The following is a 25,315-nucleotide window of genomic DNA, read 5'->3' as shown; positions in this document are numbered from 1 at the left end:
CTGTTATTTAAGTCCTTATAGAGAACCCACGGAAAGAAAAATATTTATAAGTTAAAGCTGAACTTTTCCTCGTGACTCCCTTGAGAGAACTTCTGTTGTGCTTGCATATTTAATATTTTACGAAAAAGAATCACCTGGCTGTTGCACTTGCTCTCACTTCTATGCTTGATGGATTTGGCCTTTTTTTTCTTCTTTTTTTTAACCTGCCTGTAGAGGTTATCTTATTGATTCAGCTTACAGCGCAGGAGACCCACCCGTTCTCCCCTCCTCTTGCCTGTCTCTTTTGTTGTGGTTTCTGCCGATGGTTTGGCCCACAAAGCCAGTCATTGCTGGCCACGCTGCTATGGCAACCAGGAAATACTCACCGCCATCAGTGGAGTAGTGTCCGTGTGAGAGTGTTTGAATGTGAAGGGGATAGAGAGGAGCAGAACGTGGTGAGGGGGAGTCCAGACAGACCACCACCACAACAACAGCAGAGACTGATCTTCACCTTTGGCTTTTCTGCAGTTTTCCTTCTTAATCCTTCACCGAGCATGTGAGTGACAGAGCATTGTTTGGCACTTTGGAGTGGTAGCTGGATCATTTGTTTGTGTTAATGTGTGACTTTTGGAAATGTGTGAACCCAAAGAATGTGGTGTGTGTGTGTATGAAAAGGTTCAGTAAATGCAATTATTAGGTGCAATGAATGAGAATACATGCATGCATATATGCACTCAGAGATGGCTGCCAGCTCTGCAGCTGCATCTCTGCTGCCTCCAGTGAAGAGCGTGGTAGTGTATAGGAATGGAGACCCCTTCTACAGTGGACGCAGGTTTGTGGTCAACCAGCGACAGGTGGTCACCATGGAGGCCTTTCTGAATGAAGTGACCCAGAGCATCGGCGCCCCTCTTGCCGTCAGGACTCTGTACACCCCCAGGCAGGGCCACCGAGTCACAGACCTGCACGATCTACGGACAGGAGCCCAGTATGTTGCTGCTGGCTTTGAGAGATTCAAGAAACTCGAGTGAGTACAATAAAATGAAGTTATTTATACTTAGAGAAAGGTCCTTGATGTCTGGAAAACAGATCAAGTACTGTGTTAGGGTTTTCTTTGTTATATCCCTTGTCTTTATGCACAGTTACCTGAACGTGAGAACAAAAAAGCAACCCATTGCTCGTGAGGAAACCCAGGTAGGCTTTCATTTCATTTCAGTCCTTTTAAGGAATCTGTAACTGATTAATCCTAGCCTAACCAAGAGGAATGCACCACCAGGCTACAGTCATATCAAGCTGATCATTTCAACTCCTTCCAAGTCAAATTTAAAAAGAGTGCAGGATTTTTTGTTTATTGACGCAACCTTATTCGCCTTTAAAAGTGACGACCCATTCTTATGAGCAAGCATTAGCTGTGCATGTCCCCTGTTATCCTCCTATTGAAGTCACAGGCTGTTAGGTAGATTAGCGGATATAATGGGCTAATGACTGCACTGTCCATCAAACACTTAGTCACTCAGAACTTGCAGGGTACTCTCATGTGACAGCTTCATTATTAATTTCAGCGGGATATTGCAACGTCAAACGATTTCATCAAGAAAATTATCCTTTCTCTTCGGCTGAACTCAGCCTTTTCAGTAAAATGAAAGGCAGGCAGTGCACAGTGACGAGGATGCTAGGATTAGGCATAATGAAGCTCCCTTAGCATTCACACTAAATTGATTTCAAAGCCACTCACACTTTAGAGCCACTCACGACAAGCACTTGTTTTATATTCTGACCTGCTGGCAGGACTGACCTCTTAGTGTTTCTGATGTAGAGCGATCTATTAGTCTTACTTTAATGAACAAAAAACATACATGAGTATAGAATAAGCGTGCATAGATGCTATTTTGGATAAGTGTTTTTTTTTTAGGTGGGGCCTTTGGCTTTAAAGTCTTACATGTCTGTATTGTGGTTGCTGTGGAGATACACAAGAAGTGTGCCCGTATGTTGAGTGTTTGTGTTTGAAGTTTTTATGCTTCCACCCAGTGTAATCAGGGCTGTGTACATGTTCAGGCAGGCCTAATACTCAAATTCTGAGCCCTCCTTCTGGATTCAGACACATTGTAAATAATTAAACGTCTGCCACTTTAAAGAAGGGAAGAAAACAATAACGAGGAGATTATCAGAGCCCACTGATTTAGCTCAGCTAGAGGCAGACATGGATATTGGCTCCAGATTTCATTACTATGCGACGACATGGGTGAGGGCCCTCAGATAAGACACGGCGTGTCTAAATGTCTAAATGCGTGTCCGAGGAGTCTTGGAGTGACGTCAGTTTCCATGGCTGCAGCACTTGAGCTGACATGAGCTGAATACACTTTTTGGATAATGATTTTCTTGGCGATACTCATGCAGTGGTATTTATGTGCAGGATGGGAATGATGTAAATCTGTTAAGGGAATTTTGACACTTGATGAAAAATTGACAGCATTTGATGTTTTGCAGTGGCAAGCATCTGATTTTATGTTGGTCCCCTCTAGGTCAAAGCAATCCAGAGGCCGAATGTGTCAGCTAAATGGAGGAAGTATATACCTGTGCCTTGCATTATACAGTGAGTTGGACGAACTGCTTATCGGAGGCATATATACATAGTATCAGAAATTTATTTATTTATTTTTTACATACAGTTTGCTGGCAGTACCATTGCTTTCATTTTGGAATAAATTATCTCTGCACCTACTGGATGAGAGGAAATTTTGTCCTTAAGATCTCCAGAGAATAAACTGCTACTACTGGCTTCCCCTGATGTTTCCTTTAGCAACACTTTTGGGGAGTTTGAAGAAATGAACAACACCCTAATCTTTGCCCTGAAAACAAATATCCACGTTTCCCAGACTTATACCAAAATCAATTTCACATTAAAGTAATGCAACTGTAGGAAGATTTAAAGTATCGTTGCTGTGGCTAATTAAACTATCATTCATTATTCCTTAATTGCTAAATAATTGTTCCTAATCTTTCATTTAAGGAAACCACTGGGAAACTATCTTTTCACAACCAGCTTAGACCAGTAGTAACAATTACCAGTTCTTAACTCTTTCATCACATATCTGCATACAAGAATTAAGATGTTTCTTGTTATGTTCAGCGTTTTTCGAAATGGAGACCTCCTGTGTCCACCGTTCCGATTCATCATTCCTCGGAGCATGCAGCAGGACCTGGATCAGATCTTGAGTCTAATCACAGAGAAGGTCAGCCTAAGGACCGGTGCGGTGCGCAGGTCAGTGACACCATTACACAGAAGGTCAAAAACATTCCCAATAGCTCTGTGAAATACAAACAGAAAGATCTAGTAAAGTAAATATCGAACCCCTGTACGTTTTTCAGGTTGTGTTCTCTAGAAGGAGTGGCCGTGTCCTCAGCTGGGGAGCTGGAGACTGGCCGCTGCTATGTTGCCGTGGGAAGTGAGAGGTTCAAGAAACTCCCATATGTGGAGCTATTAATCTCCAAAACTACAGAGAGGTACAATCATGGAAGTTCCTTTGTAAAAAACAAAACAAAACCCAAAACCCGTGCTTGTGTCAGTCTGTGCTAACACATGAATAATAATCAGACGACTGGAAACAAGAAGAGAACAATATCCCACACATTCCTCTCTCCCATTTTTTAATAACTATGTTTCTTCATTTTGTAGATATTACCCTGGGAAGAGAAGGATGTTAAGGAGAGCTGAGGTAATCCTCCTCCTCTCTCTCTCTCTGCATTCAGTTACTTGCTTTATTTTCATGTCTTAAAATACAGTTTTAGGATCGTTATTTTCCAGCCTAAATGTCAGGTCTGATTGGCAGCTGTCAGAAGAAAACATTAACAGGCTATGAAAATCTTCTGTTTTTTTCCCCATTAGAACAGGAAAGCAGGAAGCGGGCCTGAAGACCAATGCAGTGACTCAGCTCTCCTTGACTCCCCAGAGGTAAAACAAACAAACAAGTCTCCACCGACTTATATTTACACTATATGATGCTATATTATGAGTATTTATATAATTTAGTGTTTGTTATGTAACATATTCAATGTGACCCATGAATTTCAGTCAGACGGTCGGAGGGTGAAGTCAACAGGAGATGAAGCTGCAGCCCCACAAGCTTCCCAGCAAAGGAGCAGGAGAGAGGGAGCAGATGAGACCTCTGCATTTTTTGCCAGGCCGGTCAAGATCCGGAAGAATCGAATGCAAACGAGACCACCGCTCAGCAATGGATCTGGTGAGGATTTCATGAAATCCAATCAGTCTTAAGGAGTATCTCCACTTTTTGGTGGTAAAAAACTTTTGATATCTACCCATGACAGGCCAGCCCAGTGTATTTAAAAGTTCAGCACAGAAAAGGAGAGAAGAGGTACGAGGGGCAGAGGAGGTGCAGGAGGATGAAAATACAGCTACAGAGCTTCCTGTTGATCAGGTTAGCTTCAGGCACCTCTGCGTCATTTCAGACTCATAATTGAATAGAAGATAATTAAATGCTAAAATATGACTGAGGTGGGCGTGTTTGTCTGCCCTTAATGTTATAGAAGTGAGATTAAATCTAAATTTTAATCATATTTCCTTTCTAAAGAGAGCTGCAGAAATAGTGGAAGAGGAGGAATTAACCAACCCAGATGATCCTCTGCAGAACAAACAGATGGTAGGCATTTTTTATGTCATATCTAACATGTTTTGTTAGATATGAGAAATAACACTCATCACTCACTCCTGTACAAGCAAAACCAAAAATACCACTGAATAATAGTTGTCCTGCATGCATGTGGAGTAATTATTAATTCACTGTCACAAGGACAGTACATGCATGCTGCACATTTTGAACAAAAGCATTTAAAAAACACAATTTATTTCTCTCAAGAGACAAGCACAAATTATCAAGGGTGAGCAGCACGACGACGAGGAGCACCCACACAAGTACAGTGGAAAGCAGGTACGGTTCGTGTGGGTGGGTTGTTTACATTTAATCGTAATTCACGTGTTCGCATTAAAAGGGTTAACCATTTTTGTTCTTGTGCCGTTAAAAGGCATTACTATCTGAAGAGGAGCAGGAGTCCAAAGCTGAAATACTGGTACACACTCACACCCACGAGTAGCTAATTAATCAATTGAACAAATACAGAACTTCAGCACGTGGAGGCAAAATGTTTGTGACTTTCATTTCAAAAGGAGCTGAAGCAGACGTCTTCAAAGTCGAGGCCTTCGTCGTCTAGCAGCCACGCAGAGCACAGAAAAGAAAAGGCAAGTTTACACCCTATAACACCGTCACGTTTTTACTGGCATCAATATAACCAAGGCATTAAACTCGTCTTGCTGATAGCTTTTGCCTTTACACTGACTTAGTGTCGCTGCTGTGACAGGAGATCCTGCAGGATGCGCCGTCGGTTGCAACAGAACAAAACCACCATCATCAGGAGGTCACGGCATCCTAACAGTTTCACATCGCATGAACATTTGATTAAATTAGTAGTACTTTAACTGTGGTAATGAGCCAAATAACAACATTAATGTATGTTGTTTTATTGTAGAAAATGTAAGCGTGAGAAGTGCAAGCAGAACAAACACTACAACAGGTGGATACACTATCAGAAGCTCTACAAGCTTCAGCTCAAACTGATTGAAGTTTATTGTATCGTACACCCGTTTATGACATTCTGTCCATTCAGTTTTACAGGGATGATTCTTATGCTGATACCGTGTAGATGTTCAATGCTGCAATATATTCACCATGTGTACAGAAAAAAAAGTATTTTTTAGGGTAAATCTTAAACCTATACTGAAAAATGAGTGACTACTAAATGAGTGTTGGGGAACAGTAGTGTTGCCAAGAATTTATTGATTAAATATCAGCAACAACACAGGAACAGAGCACAATATTAACAGTCATCTGTACAGTGTATTGTATCAATTAAATGTGACAATAAACATATATATTACTGCACATGTGACCAATTTCTGAACTCTTTACACAGTTAAAGTCTTTTGCTTTCAAAAGTAGTTTGGAAAATAAAATCAGTATATTCCTTCATAGTATATCACGAGTAAACAGTAAAAGGAAAGGCGAAAGATGAAAATTTTATCCTCAAGCTATACAACAACATTGTCCCCTCATGCCTTGCTCTTACTCTACAGCCGGCTAAAGGCAGCCACCACAAACTGTCCCCATTAAACCAGAAGCTGACAACTACCCCGGGCTTATTTATATGTGGTCTCTACAGCATCTATGCAGATGCCAGTCACATGGCAGGAGCTGCGGAGCGTTTAAAAGTAAAAGTTAACAACCACCGCTTTTCTATGCGAGCGTCATAAATCGAGTCAAGCTCTGTGGTGAACTCTCCATGAACCCGCTTCCCCCCCTCTCAACATGGTGTGAGAGTTTTCTGGACAGGCCTTTTGAAGCTTGAGTTAGTTTAGACACAATTCTCCCATCAGCATCGCCGCTCTCAGGAGCTGCTCTCTGAATCTAAATCATCCTCTTCAGTCCTGCTCCAGCTTCATCGCCCGTCTTTCCACTTACGGCGAAGGATTTATTTGAAGGCGCAGAGGAATTGGCTTAAATCCTGATCTCCTTCAGTACACGGGTTGGGTCATATTCTGATTCCCAGTATCTCTGTCAGTATCATCAATGGAGCTTATAATACACAGAGTGATGCCAGCCATGGTGAGGAACATTCCTACGACAGCCTCTGCAGACAGATGTGTGGGCAAGGATATCAAGATAGTTAAAGTTAAAAAAAATGTATATTAATTAGGTACGGTCATGGTACAAAGAAATGTCACCCTCTTTCAGTTCAGTTAGCATGTCTTAGCACAACTTCAGATGAACAACAACATATTAAACTGTGTCATTATTAATTAAACAAAAGCTAAACCAAAATACAGACGAAGTGTGTAAAAAATTAAGTACGCCTCATTATTCAAAAGCTTGCAGAACAATTTTTAACAGCAATAACTTGAAGCAATCGTTTTCTGTATTACTCAATCTGTCACATCATTCTGGCCCAGTCACCTTTACAATGTTGCTTCAGTTCATTGAGGTTAGCGGGGATTTGTTTAAGCACAGCATTTCAGGTTGACGTCTGGACTTTGACTGGGTCATTGCAACACCTCTAGTCTTTTCTTTTGCAGCGATTCTGTTGTAGCTGTGGTGTTGCAAGGGTTAGGATCAAGTCACGCTTTAGCTGTCAGACACACATGTAGCCTCTCATTTGACTAGAACACCTTGGCTTACGGATGCTGACCCAGTGACTGCAAGGTGCAGTCACTGGTCCTGTGGATGCAGAACAAGTCCAAATCATCACCCCTCCATCACTGTGCTGACTGTTGGTATGAGGTGTCTGTGCTGATTCGCCGTATTTGATTTTTGCCAAATGTGACTCTGTGCATTATCACCAAACATTTCTATTTTGGTCTCGTCACTCCAAAGGACATTGTTCCAGGAGACTTGCGGTTTGTTCAGCTGCAGCTTTGCAAACCACAGCTCTGCTGCCATGTTCTTTTTAGAAAGCTGAGGCTTTGACCTGGTAACCCTTCGAAACAAGCCATGCTTGTTCAGTCTTTTTCTAACTGAACTGTCATAAACTTTAACATTTAACATGCTAACGGAGGCTTGTAGAGTCTGAGATGTAGCTCTCGGTTTTCTTTTTTTTTCAAGTTTGTCTGAGAATTGCACAATCTGACCTTGGGATGAATTTCCTGGCATGTCCACTCTCTGGAAGTATGGCAATTAGAGCAGGGCGATATGGCCAAAAATATTTATCACGATATATATTTGAAAATTTGCGATAACGATATAACTGACGATATAATTGATGCGAGACAAAATACAACTCCACAACATTACTAGCGCAAAAAGACAACCTTCCATTTATTTTCACTTAAACAAGAAGCTGGTTTTTATGTACATTAAAGCTTTATAAAAATGTAACAGTGCAAATGCAAATTCCTTGCATAAAGTTTAACCAAAAGGCATTTCCAGTAGAAATGGGCTGACATATCCTGAGCATAACCATGTATAATATCCACTGAAGTTAAAAAGAGGTGCTTTGCAACATTAAACTGCAGTGTGCAGTACGTATTTTTCGGACCATAAGGTGCACGGGATTATAAGGCACATTAAGCGAAACAAAGCAGTCAGATAAATCAAACTTTATTAAACTCACTCTTCTTGCTTCCTCCACTTCTGTACCATTGATTCATTAATGTTGAATTCTCTAGCAGCTGCTCTATTCCCATGTTGTTGCAGTATATTAATGACTAACCTTTTATTGTGGATGGATTATCTCAGTTGTTCTCCTGACTGAAGTTTGGTCCGTTTACAGCATCCTGCCATGCGATTGCATTTGTCTCTAACTATCAGGAACCTTAACGTTAACTTTTATAAGTGGAAAAGTGTTAGTGTTCGTCCTCCAGCTTCACTGTTTATGTTATGCTAACATAGCTGTGTCGCTAGCGATCAGGTAGCACATCATTATATACCAGCTAGCCCAACTTCAGTAACCCTACAAACGTCACTGCTGTTTAGTTTCCTGTCTTCATTTATGTTGGAAGTGATAGCAGAGCTGTACGTTTGAATTTTTTCAGAAATCTCAGTCAGAACATGCAATACCATGCTTAGGTAACTAGCGAAACTAGCGAGCTAACTTCCGCTAGCTTCCTGCTAACTTCTAACTCCGTTAAATGTAATACATTTTGTTTTCATGGATGCCTGGAAGTTAAACTTCATAGTTACACCTGGTAAAGCAGCAATACTGATCGTTTTATTAAAGATGAAAGAAATGAGACAGTTTTTAACTCTCAGTGATGCTGCAGTGTTCGTTTGACCTGAAAAATACGGAGTTTAGGACCCAGATTACTCCCAGATTTAGGAGCATCTTAGTCCGACAAATACGACAATAACGACGGCTGCTTGCATGTTCTGCAAAAAAATGTGCTTTGTCGTGTATCTGACAGACAAACACCAAACCAGTTCCACATCACTGAAGTTGCACCATTTTTACAAACCAATTCTGGTTCATCTGTTTCACTCAACAATCGGCCATGTGCGTATGAAAACAAAGGCACTGCGCATGCGCGTTTTACTCATATTTTATCGCGATATTTCATTTTCCTATCGTTGCCTAACATTATACCGGTATTACCGTGAACGGTATAATATGGCCCAGCCCTAATGGCAATTGACCTAAATGATTTTCCACCGAATAATCACATCTGTAATCTATTAATCTGGCTCCTAAATACCCTATTAATTCCTGTAGAAGAAGAAGTAAGGTTGTATTTAGCGTTTCACATAATCCTTCTGCATTTGGCTTAGTTTATGTTACATAAATAATGACAGTGTGTAATATGCTATGTTCTTTAGTACAACCGATACTGTTTTTACTTAATTTGAAGAACTGCAAAGCATCAGATGATTTTTATTGCTTCCTGATATGTAAAACCTTTGAATTAGAGAGTGGTTAATTTTCTTTTTAATCATGACTCTAAACAGCTTAAAGTCTGACTTTCAAAATCAGCATCTGAATCTTTCCTTTTCTAGATAAATACTACCAGTTGTGTGACTGGCCTCATTATTTAAAAAAAAAGCACACAAATGTAGTGTTATCACATGAGTGACTTACGTTTGCCTCCAATCTCTTCCCCCAGAAACTTGCCAGTTAGCAGAGTGCAAAGGAGGGTGAGGGAGTTGGCTACAGGAACAGCAAACGATAACTCTGGATGAGAAGAAAGGTTTTATTAAAAAATGAATTTCTAGTCTACAAAGAAGGTAGAGAGTGACAGTCTGTGTCAGGTAAAGCAATAAAAGTAATTTCTCAAACATGTTCCATTAAGTATGATGATTTTCTGCTTGTAGTGTTTAAAAGAAATTACATTTAACATTTATCCAGTAAGCCATGTGAAAAACTAATCTACGGTGGCTTATTGGCATTTGATACAGGAAATTCTGGTATGATCTGATATGAAGTAAATATAGGGCCAGTAATACTGATACTAAACCAATACCAATACTTTTAGCCTATAAATATAGCTTATATAGGTATATCAGTGTGTCATGATTCATGGGATGAATCATCATTTAAAATTTTAAACACATTTTAATGATCACTAAAACTTTGTGATTTATTGTGATTTTGACTACTTTTCATAATAATAACAACACAATAAAACACTTATAAGGTTTTCATGCATTCAGAAACGTTTTTTTGGAGACCTGGAATCTAAATGTACCTGGCTCTAAAGCACTTTGGGTCAGCTTCTGTTGTTTAAATATGCTGTAGGCTATAAATAGACAGATATTCAAACAAAGGTTCAGCCATTCTTCACAGTGCATGTTTGAGATATATTTCCCCCAAAAAAATTTATTTAACGCAGAAACAAAATATCAATCTGATACAATACCACCGCTGGTATCGATACACTCAATATTTGGCCCGATCCGCACACCTCTATTGGTAAGTTCTCATTAGTGTTTCAGGCTACACTAGGTCTAGGTCTCACCTGTGGTTGAAAGTGTGTAATAGTAGACCACTGAACCACTCTGGTTTAACAGAAATGGGACCAGGTACTGTAGAGCAACACAAGGGAGAGGGAGCAACTGAGCCAGTTACGGTAACATCAGTCTACGTTAAAATGCGCGAATCTGCTGTCTCAAAACCTACCTTGACGTTAAGAAAGAGAAACCTGAGCTCCGCCAGCAGCTGTGCCACTTTGCTGGTTTTTGTCACATTTTCTATCCCCTTGGTGCCTCTCTTTAGGAAAGGGTTGGTGCAGCCCCACAGCACCGACACCAACAGGAGACTCAGCAGCTCGACTGCAACACATTGAAACGAGCTTACTTCCTTAGCATAGGTAGTAAGATGCTAACTACTCCTGGCTTAGCTTTGCGTAGTTAATTCTGGTGAGGAGGCGGAAACTCGGAAATATACATTTAAAACGAAAATACAGACGAAATATTCAAATTCTTGACAACTAATATGATTTTTAAGGGAAACAATAGATTATTGCCAACTCACCTACGGTCACCATCGTCCTGGTTGTCAACAGTCGCTATAAGTCGCGTTCAAGATTGTTTTTCAGTTGTTAGCGAACATTATTCAAACGAATAAATTCATAGTGCAAGAATTTACAGTGCAAATCCTTAAACTTGTCCAAGAAATGTGCAAAAATAAATTGGTGTGGACTGTTTCTCTCATTTGCAGCTTCTGGTCGTTGGAGTTTGCGAACAGTTCTTTCCCTCTTGAACGCAGCTTTGAGGCTTTCCAGTCATTACTTTTCCACAGAGTACCAGCAGGGGGCGCAGGGACTCTTCCGCTTCCAAATATTATTTTTACTACTACTATTATTATTATTCTCTGTGCTAATTACTTCATTGTAATAAACAGACAATCCACTACTAGAAATATTAGTTTTTATTTTCACTTCATTTCATTTAGTGAACATCTACAAACAATACAAATACATGGACCAAAGAGAATAAAGTGCAAAATACTTTAATGTCAAATTAAAAATGATTCACATCAGGAAGTAAGGCTGACAAGCTGTTTCACATAGGTCTCTTCATTCTGCGTGGTAAAAAAGAAAGAATGAATGAATGAATGAAAGAAAGAAAGAAAGAAAAAAAGGACGTAATGATATTTTAGAGATTTTTAAAAACACAAAATAATCAGAGTGAATGTGCGACTGCTCACAAGTACAGAATGATGTAAAGTTAATAGAGCTCAAAATAAATCTGGAACATTAACACATTTTCTCAGTCATAAAAAGTGTCCATTACACAACTACAAAAAGAGTTATAATTTTCCATGCCTTCAATTAGATGAATTCTACGTTTACTCAAAAACCTCTTGAAAACATAAATTTGCATCGCCGGACCAGCATTATCCAGCCATAGGCCCATAGCTGTCCACACTACACATTACTTCATTACTTCATTAGCAGTAATGCAACATCAGCAAAGAGCACAAACCGCAATGACTATTCTCTGAACACTGAGTTTAGCCAAAGTTCTTCAAGAGGAAATTTCCATTTTCAGATCCTTCATTTCCCTTGTGTCTGTTTCCAGTGCTGCTTTGATCATCTTTGAATTGTACACCCAAAAGACCTCATGATATCCTTTTAGTCTCTACCAGTGGCCCAGTTGTTGGAGATTTAACAGTGACAAGGTCACAGATTGAGTTTCCACAGCATTCAGTCAGCACAATATGTAACAACACATCAGTCAGTGCCTGTTTTGAGACTAAACCGCAGTCTTGGTGCTATGTGTTTTCTATTGATGGATTTTCATGTATGGTGACGACGGTGGACCCGCTGTTGGTGCTGAACTGCTCAACTTGATTCCCCTCCGCACTGGTGAGCTCTGCTCTGGGCAGCCGGAAGCTGCTCTCTGAGGCTGGGTTTGAGTTGGTGATGCTCCCTGACACAGAGCTGATTCCCACGGGCGTCAGCGGAAAGTTGCTTTGAACTGTAGATTGGGACATCTTCGGACGAGGTTTTGAACTTCTACTGGTTCCCAGGAGTCTGGATTCACGTGTCCGCCTAAACAAAAAACAAACAAAGACATTGTGAAGACAAATTTATAGATTTTTCTTTTAAATTTGTGATTCCTGTAATAATTCCATAATAATAGCAGTTTTTTACTTGGCAGTCTTTTGTCTTTTTACTGTAGTAGCTATATGAATAAAATAAAAATCTCATTTACATTACATATATTAGATTGTCAAAGGGTCATAAGTCCCTCCCATGTGTTGGAATGTCTTTATTGAAGTTAAACAATCTAAGAAGGGAATGCCCCTGTGTGGTTGTAGCTACCGGTTGCAAATCAGATATATAGATAGATGTGACCTGTACGTCAGGTTGTGCCACTTTATAGGGAAAAAGTCCCTCGTCAAAATGTCAGGGAACCACAGGCAGAGAATAAATAAGAATCTGATACAGAAGATGGTATTATGGTATCTCTCAAACGGAACGTGATAAAAAAAGCAAGATGAAAAGCTGAAGCCGCTCTCTAGTCTTCCACGAAGTGAATAGAAATAGCAACATTGCTTTACAGCTTGAAACAGTCGGTATGCAGGAATCGCCTTGTGTCTGAGGAATGTCGTCTCACCTGTTGTACGTCTTCAGGATGATGAGTAAAATGGCGAGAATGATAATAATGCCAATGACAATGACAGCAATCATAGCCCCAGAACCTGAGAGACACAGAAGAGAGGAAAGATGAGCAATGAACTCTCTGACAAGCTTGTTTATGAGTTATGCCGTCTTATACACATTCCGCCTTCTTGTGATGGTGCAACTTATTTTGTGTGTCCTCCAGAAATAATGACTTGTGACCTAGCAACCATATCACCAAAAAGGTAAACAGACGCCGGTAAATATTTTCTACCAAATACTTGTCTGCCAAGCCCATAAGAAATGTGCAGATTAGACTTTATGACGCAGTGGATTTTTATTTCTGAGGATTGGCTCTTCTGATAATTTTTATCTAACTCAGAGCACTATCACGGTGTCCACAAAAAAACAAAACCTTGCTGACAAGGATGTGTTTCACTGATGTCTGGTTCAAGACGACACTGCAGTTTGGAGCTCACACACAGATGATGTTCTTACTTTGAATGAGTATTTGTTCTTTGGACTTGGTGACAGCGGTTGTGTTCGAAGTTACGGTAGTGTTGGTCACTGGTGAGACGGTTGAAGCTTGCATCTTCAGGAATAACCTGCCAAGAACAAAAAGTATCACGTCAGCCACAGACTAAAACAGCACTACATTCATTCGAGAAATATTATAAGGTTTAAACCGTTTCTGCAATAGATTTATAACACATCTAGAAAATAAGAGGAATGTAGAAGAACAGATGGGGAATAAAAATAGCAGATGGATTGCTCAGTGGAGGGAAAGTTGGTAATGACTGAATGTTTTATGGCATCCACAAGAATGGCAAGCCTCACCAGAACAGTACAATAAAAAGTACGAGTGAATACCAAGATTTGTGGTACCAGAAGATTCTAGCAATCATAAAGCTTTTCTGTTCAGTTTTATTTATATATATTCACAACAGCCGTCCCCTATTAAAGGATATGAGCAAGTACCTGGTGAAACTGGGAAAGAAAAACTCCCTTATAACAGGATGAAACCTCTGGCAGGGGAAGATAAGAGAGCAAAATACACACCTTTTTTTCGTTTTTAAAATCTTTGATGTATTTCACGACACAGTCTACAGAAGCAGTCAAAGCAGAAAATATGTTGCCAGCCACATAACTCGTCTCTGACGAGATTTCTCACACAAACAAATGGTATTAAACTGACTGACAGGATGTGATTGTTGGGTTCTCGTGCTTTTGATTGACTGGCTGGTAATGCCAGGCTTTGTCATGTCTGCCAGAGCCTTTGTTGTTTCAGGGATGTATATTCATCAGGCAGTCAGAACAAAGCTGAAAAAAACAGAGCACAAATATGACCCAGTACTGCGTTCCTGTATTCCTGCCCTACAGTTCTCGTTTTGGGGTACTTAACATTTATTTATTTCATATACCCTGCACCTCCTGTGCATAAACACCTTACAAATTGTTATCACATTTTGTAACATTTTGACTTTTTTAAGCACAAGCGAAGCAAATGTGGGCAGCGGTCCGCCATTTCACATTTTAGGAATGTTTACTAACGCAAAAGTGCAAATCATCATCTTCAGTAGATAATATAATTACAAGATTCAGAACATCCAGAGAAACAAGGACAAAAACCAACAGAGAATGGCCAGGATTGTGGTATCTCAGGTGACACTGCACTAATCCTCTGAGGCCTAAGTCATCATTAGAGAGGACTTCAACCAAAAGCCCAAACCTCTGCGCCCTCTCCTTCCTTTCCTCCTAACTATATTCTTTAAATGATCCTGTTCATCCATATCAACCTTCCCTCCTCCCTTTCCCTTTATGTTCTTTCCACTCCTTTTTAAAAAAGTTCCCTTTTATGTTGTTTTCTTTTTTCTTAAACCCTAAATCCCACCTTTTCATCTCTTCTTCCTCCTTCCACTGGACTAACTTCAGTATTACCCCTTCTTCATTTCCTTCATTTCCTGAAGCCTAACCTTCCCCTCCTCTTCTTGTGTCTTTTCCTCCATTTCCAAAAATAGAATCTTCCCTTACTTCCTATTAATTCCCTTTTACTAAATTTTGTCCTCCTTCGCTCCCTTTTCCTTTCCTATCCTCAGTTATATTAATTAGAGGATAATGATTAATTATCCCATTCCCTGACTTTGACCTTTCCCTTCAATTTTTCAATTTTTCCGTTAGCTTTTTTAATATATTCAACTATTTTTTCATCATTCCCTTCTCTCATCAATCAGGGAACAAAGAAAATAATCTTCCCAACTGACACACATCAAAATCCATTTTCGGTATTTCCATAAAAATCAGTCTTTCCCTTCTCCAAAATGTTGGGTTAGGGTTATCTTTAATGACTTACACCTCACTTAAAATGGACTGAAGTGAGGTGGAAAACTATGTTGTGGTGTGAGGAATCACATCCTTGGCACTAAAGAGAACAAGGACTATTACAGAAGCCGGATGCTTTCATGGTGATAAGGTGACATTAGTCAACATCTGTGAAGACACCAGTAATACTAAATGAGATCTACTTTTAAGAGCAACATAACCTGCCAATCAGATAGATGACACTTTTTTTCTTATTTCAGCAGGACAAATCCATTTTTCACATTTTCCGCATACATAAAGCAGCATGGCACTGTGGTAAAAGAGCGCTAAGGTGAACTGTCTGCAATCTAGACCTGTCAGCTTACATAAACACTTGGCATATAATAAATCAAAATTACCACAATGGAGGCTCTGTACTTATAAGCAGGTAACATTTTAGATAAAGCAAGAATGGGGAAACATTTTACGTTCCAAGCACAGCATTTGCTTTTCTAGTTTCAGCTGTTAAACGTGGTGGTAATCCTGCCACATTCCTAACGTTTTCAAAACTCAAAGTTCCCGTAGTCAGATTCAAAATAAACATCAATAAAATTTTAACTGAAAAAACATATCACATTCTCTTTTACAACATATAAGTATAATAGTGCTTATTAAAGTCTTCAAGTTACAGTGCTCAACAAACCTATTAGCTCACCACACAACGTCAGATATTGGCTAAAGTAACAGTATTGGTAATTACCAAAATTACGTTTTATGTTTATGTAATGGTTAAATCCCCACTATGTGCAAGCTGTTTTATCAAAATGAAGTTTCTGATGCTAAAATTTAATTAGTTTATTCCTACAAACGAGGTTCTAGAAATGAAAAGGTATAGATTAGCGATCTCACAGCCATGACTCCTAGAGTCACCCTCAGATATTATTTTACTGCAAGTCGACAATCAGGGCTCCTGTGTGATTTTGTTATTGTACTCAGAACACTGTGATTGCAATCTAATCTACTTTTTTGCAAGCATGTCACGAAGAGATCTTCTGTCAAGTGGGAGGATCCCAGAAACTCCAGGAAACAATCAGATCACAGCTGTAGGTCAGGGCTGTCCCTGTCACTGATCTCTCCCCTGACACTGATAAGGACAGCGACACCATCTCGCAACCAAAGCAAACTTGACACGAACAAACTTTTTAACTTCCATAAAATGGATTTCCTTATAGATTTACATAAAGACATCCTCTAAATATCACTTCTACTTTTGTTTCCACTTGTAGCACGCTGGCGTCATCACTGGACTTCCTCATCCTCTTTTCACGCAGTGCAACGTAAACCAAAGGATACACAGTGAGCTCAGTGAGTCATCCAAGCGTGACTCAATGAGGCGGTGATTAAGTGGAAGATTTAATGTGCCGACATTACAATAGCATTTATTTGTGTTTGTGTGTGTGTGTGGTTTTGTATCTTATAATGAGTTGATATTTTTTGACCTAATCACTTCCACCACTCATTAACTAATCTTAAAGTTACCAGGCTGAAATCACAGAACTATTTAGATTTCTTTAACAGGAGCGTGTTTGCCGGCACAGCGGCACAATCAGAACAGGTGGCACAAGCGGATAAAAATTTGCATCAGCTATAAAAAGCTGAAAATCTTGGCACACGGAAGATCATCCCACGCACACATCCTGACACATATCATATCAATTATAGTCACAGTAAAGTACGGAAAATATCACCCCAGCACTGCGTATACACTGGACACGTCATTTCTGATTCATTCTTTTACCTACTTTGCAGAGATTATGAGATTTTAGCTTATTGTTTCCCCCATGAAGTGTATGGATAAGCGCAGTCTTTTGTGCTCAGTCTTAAACATCAGTGGCATGCTCGAGTTTACATTTCACCTACAAGCCACTGTGCACATCCTGGAAGCATTGCACAAGGTCTTTTTACAGACCATATACTGTATGCGAAACCTCAAGGACACGAATGCACAGACACTTAAAGTCACAAATACCAAAAATTGGTCAGGGCTTAAACTGTGATTTTATTGTTTTCACTGCAGTAAAATCTGAACTGTAGTCACACTCTGAGAATAGAGTAACGAAACTAGTACTCGATACGTGTGTGTGTACTTTACGTCTTATCCACCGGGTAAATATTGCATAAATGACTCTCCAGGTGTTGACATACTATTAGGCAAAGAGATTAATAATGGCATACATCATGTCAGCTGTTTGCTGTGTTGACAGCTTCTGATAAGTGGCTAACTAATCGTCTGATGTGTAAGGTCAGTTACACCACTGCTTTGGAAACAGTAGTGAATACACTATGGGGATGACGTGGTTATGTAACCAGTTGAATCGTTTTTGTTCCTATAGGCAAAAAGTTCAAATGAATGTGTGTGTTTAAAAAGTACCTTATTGATAGCTATAGTATTTTTCTTTACAGTACTGTATTTTCAACGGTTAGTTTTAAACTATATCTTCCTTTGAAGTATTATTACTGTATTTGTTCATTTATTGGCCCACTGTGTAAAAAGAATAGTGTACATTTTCCAGATGGTGGCAAATAACACAATTACAGTTCTTTTCTTTAAAGTACTTGTGCTGTATTTTTAGCTTCTAATCCTTTATTATGTCTTCATTAGTTCTTTGCCATTAGTTGTTTACAGCAAATTAACAGAACATGACGAAATAACAGGTCTGGATTCATTTACTGGAAAAAAGAATAAAAAATTAATATGGTTAACTGGCTTAAATGGGAAGAAGCTAGGTGTACTAATTAAATAAATTTGTTAAAAGTGCCTTTATCATAGCTGAGTCTTTGGTGATTATAGAATAAGTTACCATGAGAGAAAGAACAAGCTCTTTCTTTAAGGTTCAAATGTAGAGCTACGGGTATTTGTTGTGCTACAAAGCTGCCGTGTCTGCAGAGGCAATCAAAAATGTGCTGTCGAAAAAAATGGCTTTACCAGCGCAGCACGATGTGTACCAGCTTTTATCAAAAAGAGGCGATCGGATTAAGCAAAGATAGATCACATTTATCGTCCTAGGATGGAGATTTAATATCATCTTTTGTACAGTTGAAACATAATCTGTCCATTTTCGTAACTCCTTATCCAGTCAAAGGCTGTTTTGAGACTGGAGCCCAAAGCAGCTGTCATAGGTTACACCCTGGGACAGCTCCCCAATAGCTGTACTGTAATTTTAAACTAAACGTCTCACTCCTTAACCACCCTCTTTACTTGGCGTTTTCATGGTACAGAGGCATCTCTTTACATAACTGCACATGCTTGTGATTCAGTAGCTGGTGGGTGTGACGCCTCTCACGGAATAGGTGTGTTGACAGACGTAAGTAATACATCACAGGAGCTGCAGTGTAGGTTTAGGATGGGTGCTATGTGGCAGAGGTTGGAAGAGCCCTCAGCCAAGGAAAAACACCTAATGTTAACACACCTTGACTAATTCACGTGCAGACATCGTCATCCTATACCCACTCCTTTAGTTCGGCTGAACTGCCCAGAAGACAAAACTCGAGTTTGATGGCAAATGAATCATGGCGCCGTTTCCCTGAGTAGAACAAATTGCAAAAGATATGTTATCCTAAGCCATTTACCATGATTGAAAGCTTGTGATAAAAGATAATGACCTCATTTAATTGTCCAAGTGTATTTTTATGTGTATAATATCTCTTTTCTGGCTTGATTTTGATTGTAAATCTTAGAGAATATGCTCTCTCCAGGGTTAGTTAAATAACATATAACAGGTGCCAGCAGATGGATTTTTGGCTTGAACCCGGATCGTTTTTTATTTACAGTAAACATTTTAAAGCAACACCGGTCCTTTCATAGCTTGGTCACTGGCTACCACATTCCTGGTGTACAAACCAAACAGTGTAATCAGCTGATCAACTTAGCCACATATTGGAAATGCCATAAGCCATAAACATACATCCTTTATTGTCAAGATAACAGAGGGGAAATCAGTCAAGCTAATTCAAACACGAGTGGCAGTAAAGGCCGGTGGCTTGGCCAGGATTCTGCAGGATGGAGGAAAAAAAACACTTCAACTTCACAGATTTAAACCCAAGATCCAACCGAGTGCATAAAGTTTATGATCTGTTGCACCATTGTCAATATACTTTATATGTTTTTATAAGTGTCAGTTTTCAGCAAGAGTGCAGCCAGTACCAGATTTTGAGCTATTTTTATGATGTAATACTGAAAAGTAAAAATGATGCAGCCATTGTTTATTGACTTTTCAGCAACACATTTCTGCCTGCTCAGCTATGATGTAAAATATGTGCTAACACTGTTTCTAAAGCAGCCCAAGTATGTTTTCCTTCATCATGTTCCTGCATCGGGACACAATGAACAACATATTTGTCAGTAGTAGCTGTGCTATTGCCAATCTATATACTATATTGGCTGAGCTCTAAATACTTAATTCACATTTCAGAAAATACAACTTGTCCACATTAACTCGTTTTATGTTTATTGCAAACCCCAGAGCATGGAAAATCTGTTTTCCCCCCCACAGGGAAACTATATTACAGTTAATATACACAAGCAGGATAATCTTTTAAAAGACATAAGACATAAGTAGCAAGAGACCCTCTCATCTTTTTTTACTCTGGTTTCTTAAAAGTAAAGGAATCTGAAACTAAATCTCAACAGACCACTGATTCTGACGTCAGCATCCGTGTCCTCGTCGGTCAATCTTCTCCGTTCTGTAATAAGAGTTTGTTTGCTGTTCCACAAACTGCAGCTATTCACTAACACTGCAAATTCAATATCCTTTCTTCCACCCTGAGTAAACAAGCCGGTTATTGGTCTGTCCAGAAAGTGGACTCGTTGCAGAACGGGAACAATTTAGTTTCCTTTTTTTTAATATTATTTTTTTATGAGGGAATGAACAGACAAAGCTGTTGACTCGTTCCACCTCTGCAGATGCTCACTCAGACGTTAAAAACAACGCAGTCTCCCGCACGACCCATGTTCACAAGTACATTCAAAGTACAATCTTCAAACGGCTGTCGGAGCCAATATTTGAGCAGTCACTTTGAAGCAAGCTAACAAGACATAGATGGCCCCAATTGTTTCCTTAGAAAAGCGGACATGTGGCCTAAAGTCACAGCAGAGAGGTCGCCTGGATCATCTCTGATGTAAACCTGCCGGAGATGCCGGAGATAACTGCAGGACACTTGTTAAGTCATTGGACAGACCCCAAAGACGATAAAAATGTAGATCCATGTGTGGATAAAGTCGAAAGCCAAATTCCAAACAAGCTCAGATAATTTGGTATTTGTAGTGAGAATCACACTAAACTGGTTTCAGATGGAGGCCATAAATCCTTCAGCAATGAGTCTACGATAAGTTTTCACAACATCTTCTTAGCGTGAAGAGTATTCTACACAGCCACGAAAAGCATGACGAATGAAGTGTGTGAGGGGCAGTGTTGGGACTAACGCGTTATTAAGTAACGCGTTACAGTAACTACGTTATTATTGTGGTAACGAGCACGGTAACTAGTTATTATGCCAAAACCAGGAACGCGTTACTCGTTACTGGGATTTAAATAGGCTCGTTATTCGTTACTTCGTGTGGTGGCTATCGCGGAGCTTCCACAGATTCAATAACATTAGCAAGTGGTGGAAGCCAGCAGGTGGATGAAGGAAAAGGGAGGCAAGAGGAGAGACCCTAAGCAACGCCGGTCCGAGTATCAGGTGAACTGAACTTCAGGTAAGAAGTTATGACCTGCAGTGTATCTGAGTCACATATAAATCAAGTTTAGGTGGAGTTTATTTTCGTTATGCTGACTTTTTCGTACTGCGTACTAGCTAGCATGACGGAGTTTCTATACAGCTGGGTGGGTGCTATTTTACTGATGTTGAACTTTATTTTGTTCATAAGGTTAATTATTAGAGTTGCCAACTGTCCCGTAAAAAACGGAATCGTCTCGTATTCAGAGAAATTATTACGTGTTTCGTATTGAGGTGAAAAGGAACAGTTTGTCCCGGACTTCAGCTACAATGAAAAAGACACAAAGCTGGAGTTATTCTGTGTTTACGCTGCACAGCTGCCTCTTCTCCTCTCATCCTCTCACCCTCCCTCTCCTGTTTCTACTTCAATCATGAAACTGATCAGCGATCAGCTGATCGGCTTTTCTCTTGTGTTTATTTATCGCCTACTTTGCGCCAGAAAGAGGAAACCACCGGATGTCGCGTTAAACAGCAGCAGCACGTTTAAGCTTTATCAGCTGTTGTTAGAATTTATTTAATATTAATTTCTAGTATCAGCTGATGTTTGCTGGAGCCACAGCTGTAAAGCTGCTGGTGATGATGTCGGTTTGGATATGTGGTGAGATGGAAACATGAAGATGAAACAAGGAGATGTCCTTACTGAATCATCAGAGCTGAACAGGTGATGGAGAAACAGGTTTACCTTTTAGGTGACATGAATGAGTTGAAGTTATGAACTGTTTCTGAGAGACAAATAACACCAGGATCCTTTTCTAAGTAGCTGACAGCTGGTAACTGTGCAGGGGCGGGTCTAGCAAAGTGTTGCCAGGGGGGCAGGTAGGGTATTAACAGGGAGAGGGGGGCACAAAGAAATACTTTCTTATTCTCATTTAAAATATCTCGCTTTTAAAAAAAAAAATTATCTGAGTCTTACAACAAACGATTGATAGATTGATACATATATACCATCAGAACAGTGTACATCACAGTCACAACAGTGTTTGTTTTCATTCAAAGGCTTTATGATTTTTCCTATAATGGTGGGCCGGTCTCTAGTCAAATTCCCCGGGACGATTTTTTTTTGTCCCAGTCCAGCCCTGTAAGCAGCTCATCTGCAGTCTGGTGTTACCTACATCTTCCTATTCAGAAGGCAGAATTTCTGAGTTCCGAGTACAATCGAAAGCACCACGACTGCAGTTTTTGTGTTGGATGTAAAAAGCAGGCTAGGCTAGAATCATGCGGCGGTCAACGACGGTCCAGGCGTGGGATTTCTCTCGTGGAAGTGTGCACATTATTTTTTTCCTTTCTATTGGTAGGTGGCACAGTGCACTTGTGGCAAGTAAGCAAGCTAGAAGACTGGCAATCTATCCAGTTACGGAAGCAACACATTAACAAGAGAATTCTGAGTAAAACCAAAGTTACTTTCCATAGTAACTAGTTACTTTGAAAGTAACGAGTAACTTGAAGTAACTGAGTTACTTTTGATAGAAGTAACTAGTAATGTAACTAAGTTACTAATTTAAAGTAATTTACCCAACACTGGTGAGGGGATTAACAAGCCATTTCTCAAGTGTGAACTTAAAAAAAAAAGCATTTAAGCCCAATAAAATACCCAAATATGGATTGTAAGTTGCACAGACTGAATGCTGAACTCAGTGTCTCTTTTTTTTTGTTTTTGCTTGTTTACAAATGTGAAAGCTGTAAAAAAATTGCCAGTCACTTGAAGGAGTGTTAAAGCATCATTCACACATTCTCTGGGAGTATTTACACTAATTAGGAACACATTTTCTAATTAAAATCTGTCAGTCAGAATTATTATCAGGAGACAAACCTACACAAACTGTCTGAGATGAAGTGCTGATTACTCATTCAGGATTCCTCAGAAATATTACGATCTAATAATAGGATGAATAATTTGATGATACTGCTCAGAATAGAGTTTAGCGTTGTATAACACACTTTTCCTTCTAACTGGATACACGACATAGAATTAATCCATCATTGCCATGATGAAAATCCCATTGTTTCTAATTGGCCTGTAATAGATTTCTACATAAGTTCATTTTCTGTCATAGTGTTGCTTTGCTGGTACGTACGGTGTGACTTGCTAATGCTGTATTAACAAAGCACAGTATAAGACAATGCTCATCAAAGTTAAATGTGACAACACAAGAAAGTCCATACAATAGAAGTTAGCCTACTGAGCCACAGAGTTAATTTGTGAAAATGTCAATTTAATTTCATTTTAACCTCTTTTATACTTCAATCATAGGATCACAATCTTCTAATTAAACAAAGAAAATCACAGAAGGCAAAATAAAATCAAACCACATCACATTGAATAACTTGAATAACAGGCAACATTTCGAGCAATGTTTCAACGTGATTAAAACTTGAATATCTGCTTTAGCTGGGTAGATTTACACAGGCATTAAACACAGAAGAAGCTTAATGTGTGAAGATGAGTAAAATGCACCTGAGGAACAGGTCATCTTTCTGTTCTTAGAAGTCTCCTTGTCAAGAAACTAAAAATGAGAGTTCCACAACACAGTGACAAACCTTAAATCAATAAACTGTCATCATGTGAATCGGTACAGCAGGACTACACAACGTGCGATTGCATTTACCTGCAATTATAGTGCCAGCTGATGGGAAGATAAGGGCAGCTGCTCCATCAAACAGTCACTTATCAATAGGTGATATGCAGCCTGATACTAATGAGAGGTCAAAATGACTCTTTTTTTAAATTCCAATTCAAACTTGTCCGCTTCTTTAGCACTAAAAGCAGATTTCTATACATGAGAGATCTTTGGTATGTGTGCTATTTTTTTGTCCCCTCACCTGAGAATCACCTATGTTCTCGTTATGTCTGAGAGAACCCCCGCTCCATAACAGGAAACACTCAACAGGAAAGGGAGTTCTTACTCTTTGAGTTTACATCAAAACAAAAAAATGTATCTGCCAAGAAAACCGCAGCGGTTAGTGTGACCTACCCGATCGCCTCTTCTTTGATTTCAGCCCAAGCCTTCTCCGGATGGGAGCCTGAGCAGTGCAAGAGCCCCCTCCCTCAGCTGACTGAGGGGGGCATAGTCCAGAATCGCAGCAGGCCTGGGGAGGGAGACACCAGGGAGTCGAAGAGCCGCGTGAGCAACTCCAGGAGGGGAGAATAAATCCCAAATGTAGCTAAAGTGGTGGCGGCACAGGTACAAGCATACAGGTCAGATGTACTGAGAGAGCGCGAGAGTTCAGAAACAATCACGGATATCTGTGAGTGTGTGAGAGAGAGAGTGTGTGTGTGGTTTCTCTGTGAATCACAGTGTTTATGTGAAGAAGGGGAGGAGAGTGTGGAGGAGGAGGAGGCTCCACGTTGCTTCTCGTTGAAAGTAATAATGTCAGGCAACTGGTTTTTCAGGTCCCTCCGCCCGTCCCTTAGGCATGCTGGAGCTGCTGATCAAAAAGCAAGAATCCTCTCCAAAGCTGCCAGCTCTCCCCATGACCACCGCTTCTCAAAATCAGTCTCCAGTGGGCGTCTCGGGACACTTTGTCCACATAGTCAGCATATAGTGGACACATTTCTATTCCTCCAGTTAAGATTTATGTCTTAACTGGTAGGTCATTTGAAACTGTCACTTCCTCTCCTTTACAGAACAAATGGCCCTACTCGTGTGTACTCGTGTGAGTATTGGCAAAGGTTGTCGTTTCAGTTTTATCAGATACCCATTCATCTCTGGTCAAACACATTTCATGTATGTAGTTAAAAATTGACAATGTGCCTGTTCAAAGGGTATTGGGTGTGTGTGTACCAGCCTTCTATTGTTGGACTGTAAGATCCATTCAAACAGCCGGAAACAAGGGAAACATTTGTACAAGCAATAATTTAACAGCTTGGTTAGACTTGTCCCGAACCTGTGCCAAGAACACTACAGGATCCAGCCTCATGTTACCCCCAGGGACCACGAGGTTCCTATGACAATAAAGCAAGTTGGAAGCTATTCTTTTGTGAGGAAGTGTAAGTAAACTTCATTTGAGGAGCTACACATTGTCCCGGTTCAACCAATGGGCTGAAAGAACTGTCGGCAACCTAGATACATGCACGGAGCTGGTGTCGCTGTGTTTCGCTGTGCTGGAACATACAGTATAAAAGAGGTCAGATTTCATAGAGAAGAA

General features: G+C 39.9%; 3 protein-coding genes across 4 annotated transcripts; 1 reads left to right on the top strand and 2 right to left on the bottom strand.

Annotated features, from left to right (window-relative positions):
- Positions 1-303: 303 nt before the first annotated feature.
- On the top strand, positions 304-5,930 carry dcdc2b (doublecortin domain containing 2B). Of its 2 annotated transcripts, XM_084914781.1 has the most exons (15): positions 307-535; positions 718-1,003; positions 1,119-1,170; positions 2,499-2,569; positions 3,107-3,238; positions 3,346-3,480; positions 3,653-3,692; positions 3,863-3,928; positions 4,049-4,217; positions 4,303-4,412; positions 4,566-4,634; positions 4,851-4,922; positions 5,017-5,061; positions 5,159-5,230; positions 5,350-5,930. In XM_084914781.1, exons 2-15 carry the CDS (start codon positions 720-722, stop codon positions 5,419-5,421), a joined length of 1,389 nt encoding a protein of 462 aa, XP_084770907.1. In that variant the 5' UTR covers positions 307-535; positions 718-719; the 3' UTR covers positions 5,422-5,930. The 2 variants fall into 2 exon arrangements, with proteins under 2 accessions (XP_084770906.1, XP_084770907.1); XM_084914780.1 differs by having other exon boundaries at positions 304-1,003.
- Positions 5,789-11,210, bottom strand: tmem234 (transmembrane protein 234). Its single transcript, XM_084914784.1, has 5 exons — positions 11,002-11,210; positions 10,648-10,799; positions 10,487-10,553; positions 9,610-9,702; positions 5,789-6,675 (listed from the first exon to the last, which is right to left on the bottom strand). Exons 1-5 carry the CDS (start codon positions 11,012-11,014, stop codon positions 6,560-6,562), a joined length of 441 nt encoding a protein of 146 aa, XP_084770910.1. The 5' UTR covers positions 11,015-11,210; the 3' UTR covers positions 5,789-6,559.
- Positions 11,211-11,282: 72 nt separating this feature from the next.
- ncmap (non-compact myelin associated protein) lies at positions 11,283-24,449 on the bottom strand. The gene is made up of 4 exons (XM_084914782.1): positions 24,142-24,449; positions 13,595-13,701; positions 13,092-13,176; positions 11,283-12,523 (listed from the first exon to the last, which is right to left on the bottom strand). Exons 2-4 carry the CDS (start codon positions 13,686-13,688, stop codon positions 12,244-12,246), a joined length of 459 nt encoding a protein of 152 aa, XP_084770908.1. The 5' UTR covers positions 13,689-13,701; positions 24,142-24,449; the 3' UTR covers positions 11,283-12,243.
- Between the last annotated feature and the right edge of the window lie 866 nt (positions 24,450-25,315).

This window comes from Perissodus microlepis, chromosome 19 (genome assembly GCF_051167445.1).
Source record: "Perissodus microlepis isolate ML-2025 ecotype Zambia chromosome 19, ASM5116744v1, whole genome shotgun sequence".
In the NCBI taxonomy this organism is placed as follows: domain Eukaryota; kingdom Metazoa; phylum Chordata; class Actinopteri; order Cichliformes; family Cichlidae; genus Perissodus; species Perissodus microlepis.
This window is presented reverse-complemented; position numbering and strand designations above follow the sequence as displayed.

Bases quoted from the DNA above. Each gene is read 5' to 3' on its own strand.
- dcdc2b (XM_084914780.1), top strand. From the start codon at position 696: ATGCATGCATATATGCACTCAGAGATGGCTGCCAGCTCTGCAGCTGCA. The intron at 3,693-3,862 runs GTAATCCTCCTC...TTTCCCCATTAG, and splicing joins GGATGTTAAGGAGAGCTGAG to AACAGGAAAGCAGGAAGCGG. The intron at 4,413-4,565 runs GTTAGCTTCAGG...TCCTTTCTAAAG, and splicing joins CAGAGCTTCCTGTTGATCAG to AGAGCTGCAGAAATAGTGGA.
- ncmap (XM_084914782.1), bottom strand. From the start codon at position 13,688: ATGCAAGCTTCAACCGTCTCACCAGTGACCAACACTACCGTAACTTCG. The intron at 13,177-13,594 runs GTAAGAACATCA...TGTGTCTCTCAG, and splicing joins AGAACAAATACTCATTCAAA to GTTCTGGGGCTATGATTGCT. The intron at 12,524-13,091 runs GTGAGACGACAT...TTTTTTGTTTAG, and splicing joins ATCCTGAAGACGTACAACAG to GCGGACACGTGAATCCAGAC.
- tmem234 (XM_084914784.1), bottom strand. The intron at 10,554-10,647 runs GTAGGTTTTGAG...GTTGCTCTACAG, and splicing joins TTCTCTTTCTTAACGTCAAG to TACCTGGTCCCATTTCTGTT. The intron at 6,676-9,609 runs GTAAGTCACTCA...ATCTGTCTGCAG, and splicing joins GGAAGAGATTGGAGGCAAAC to AGGCTGTCGTAGGAATGTTC.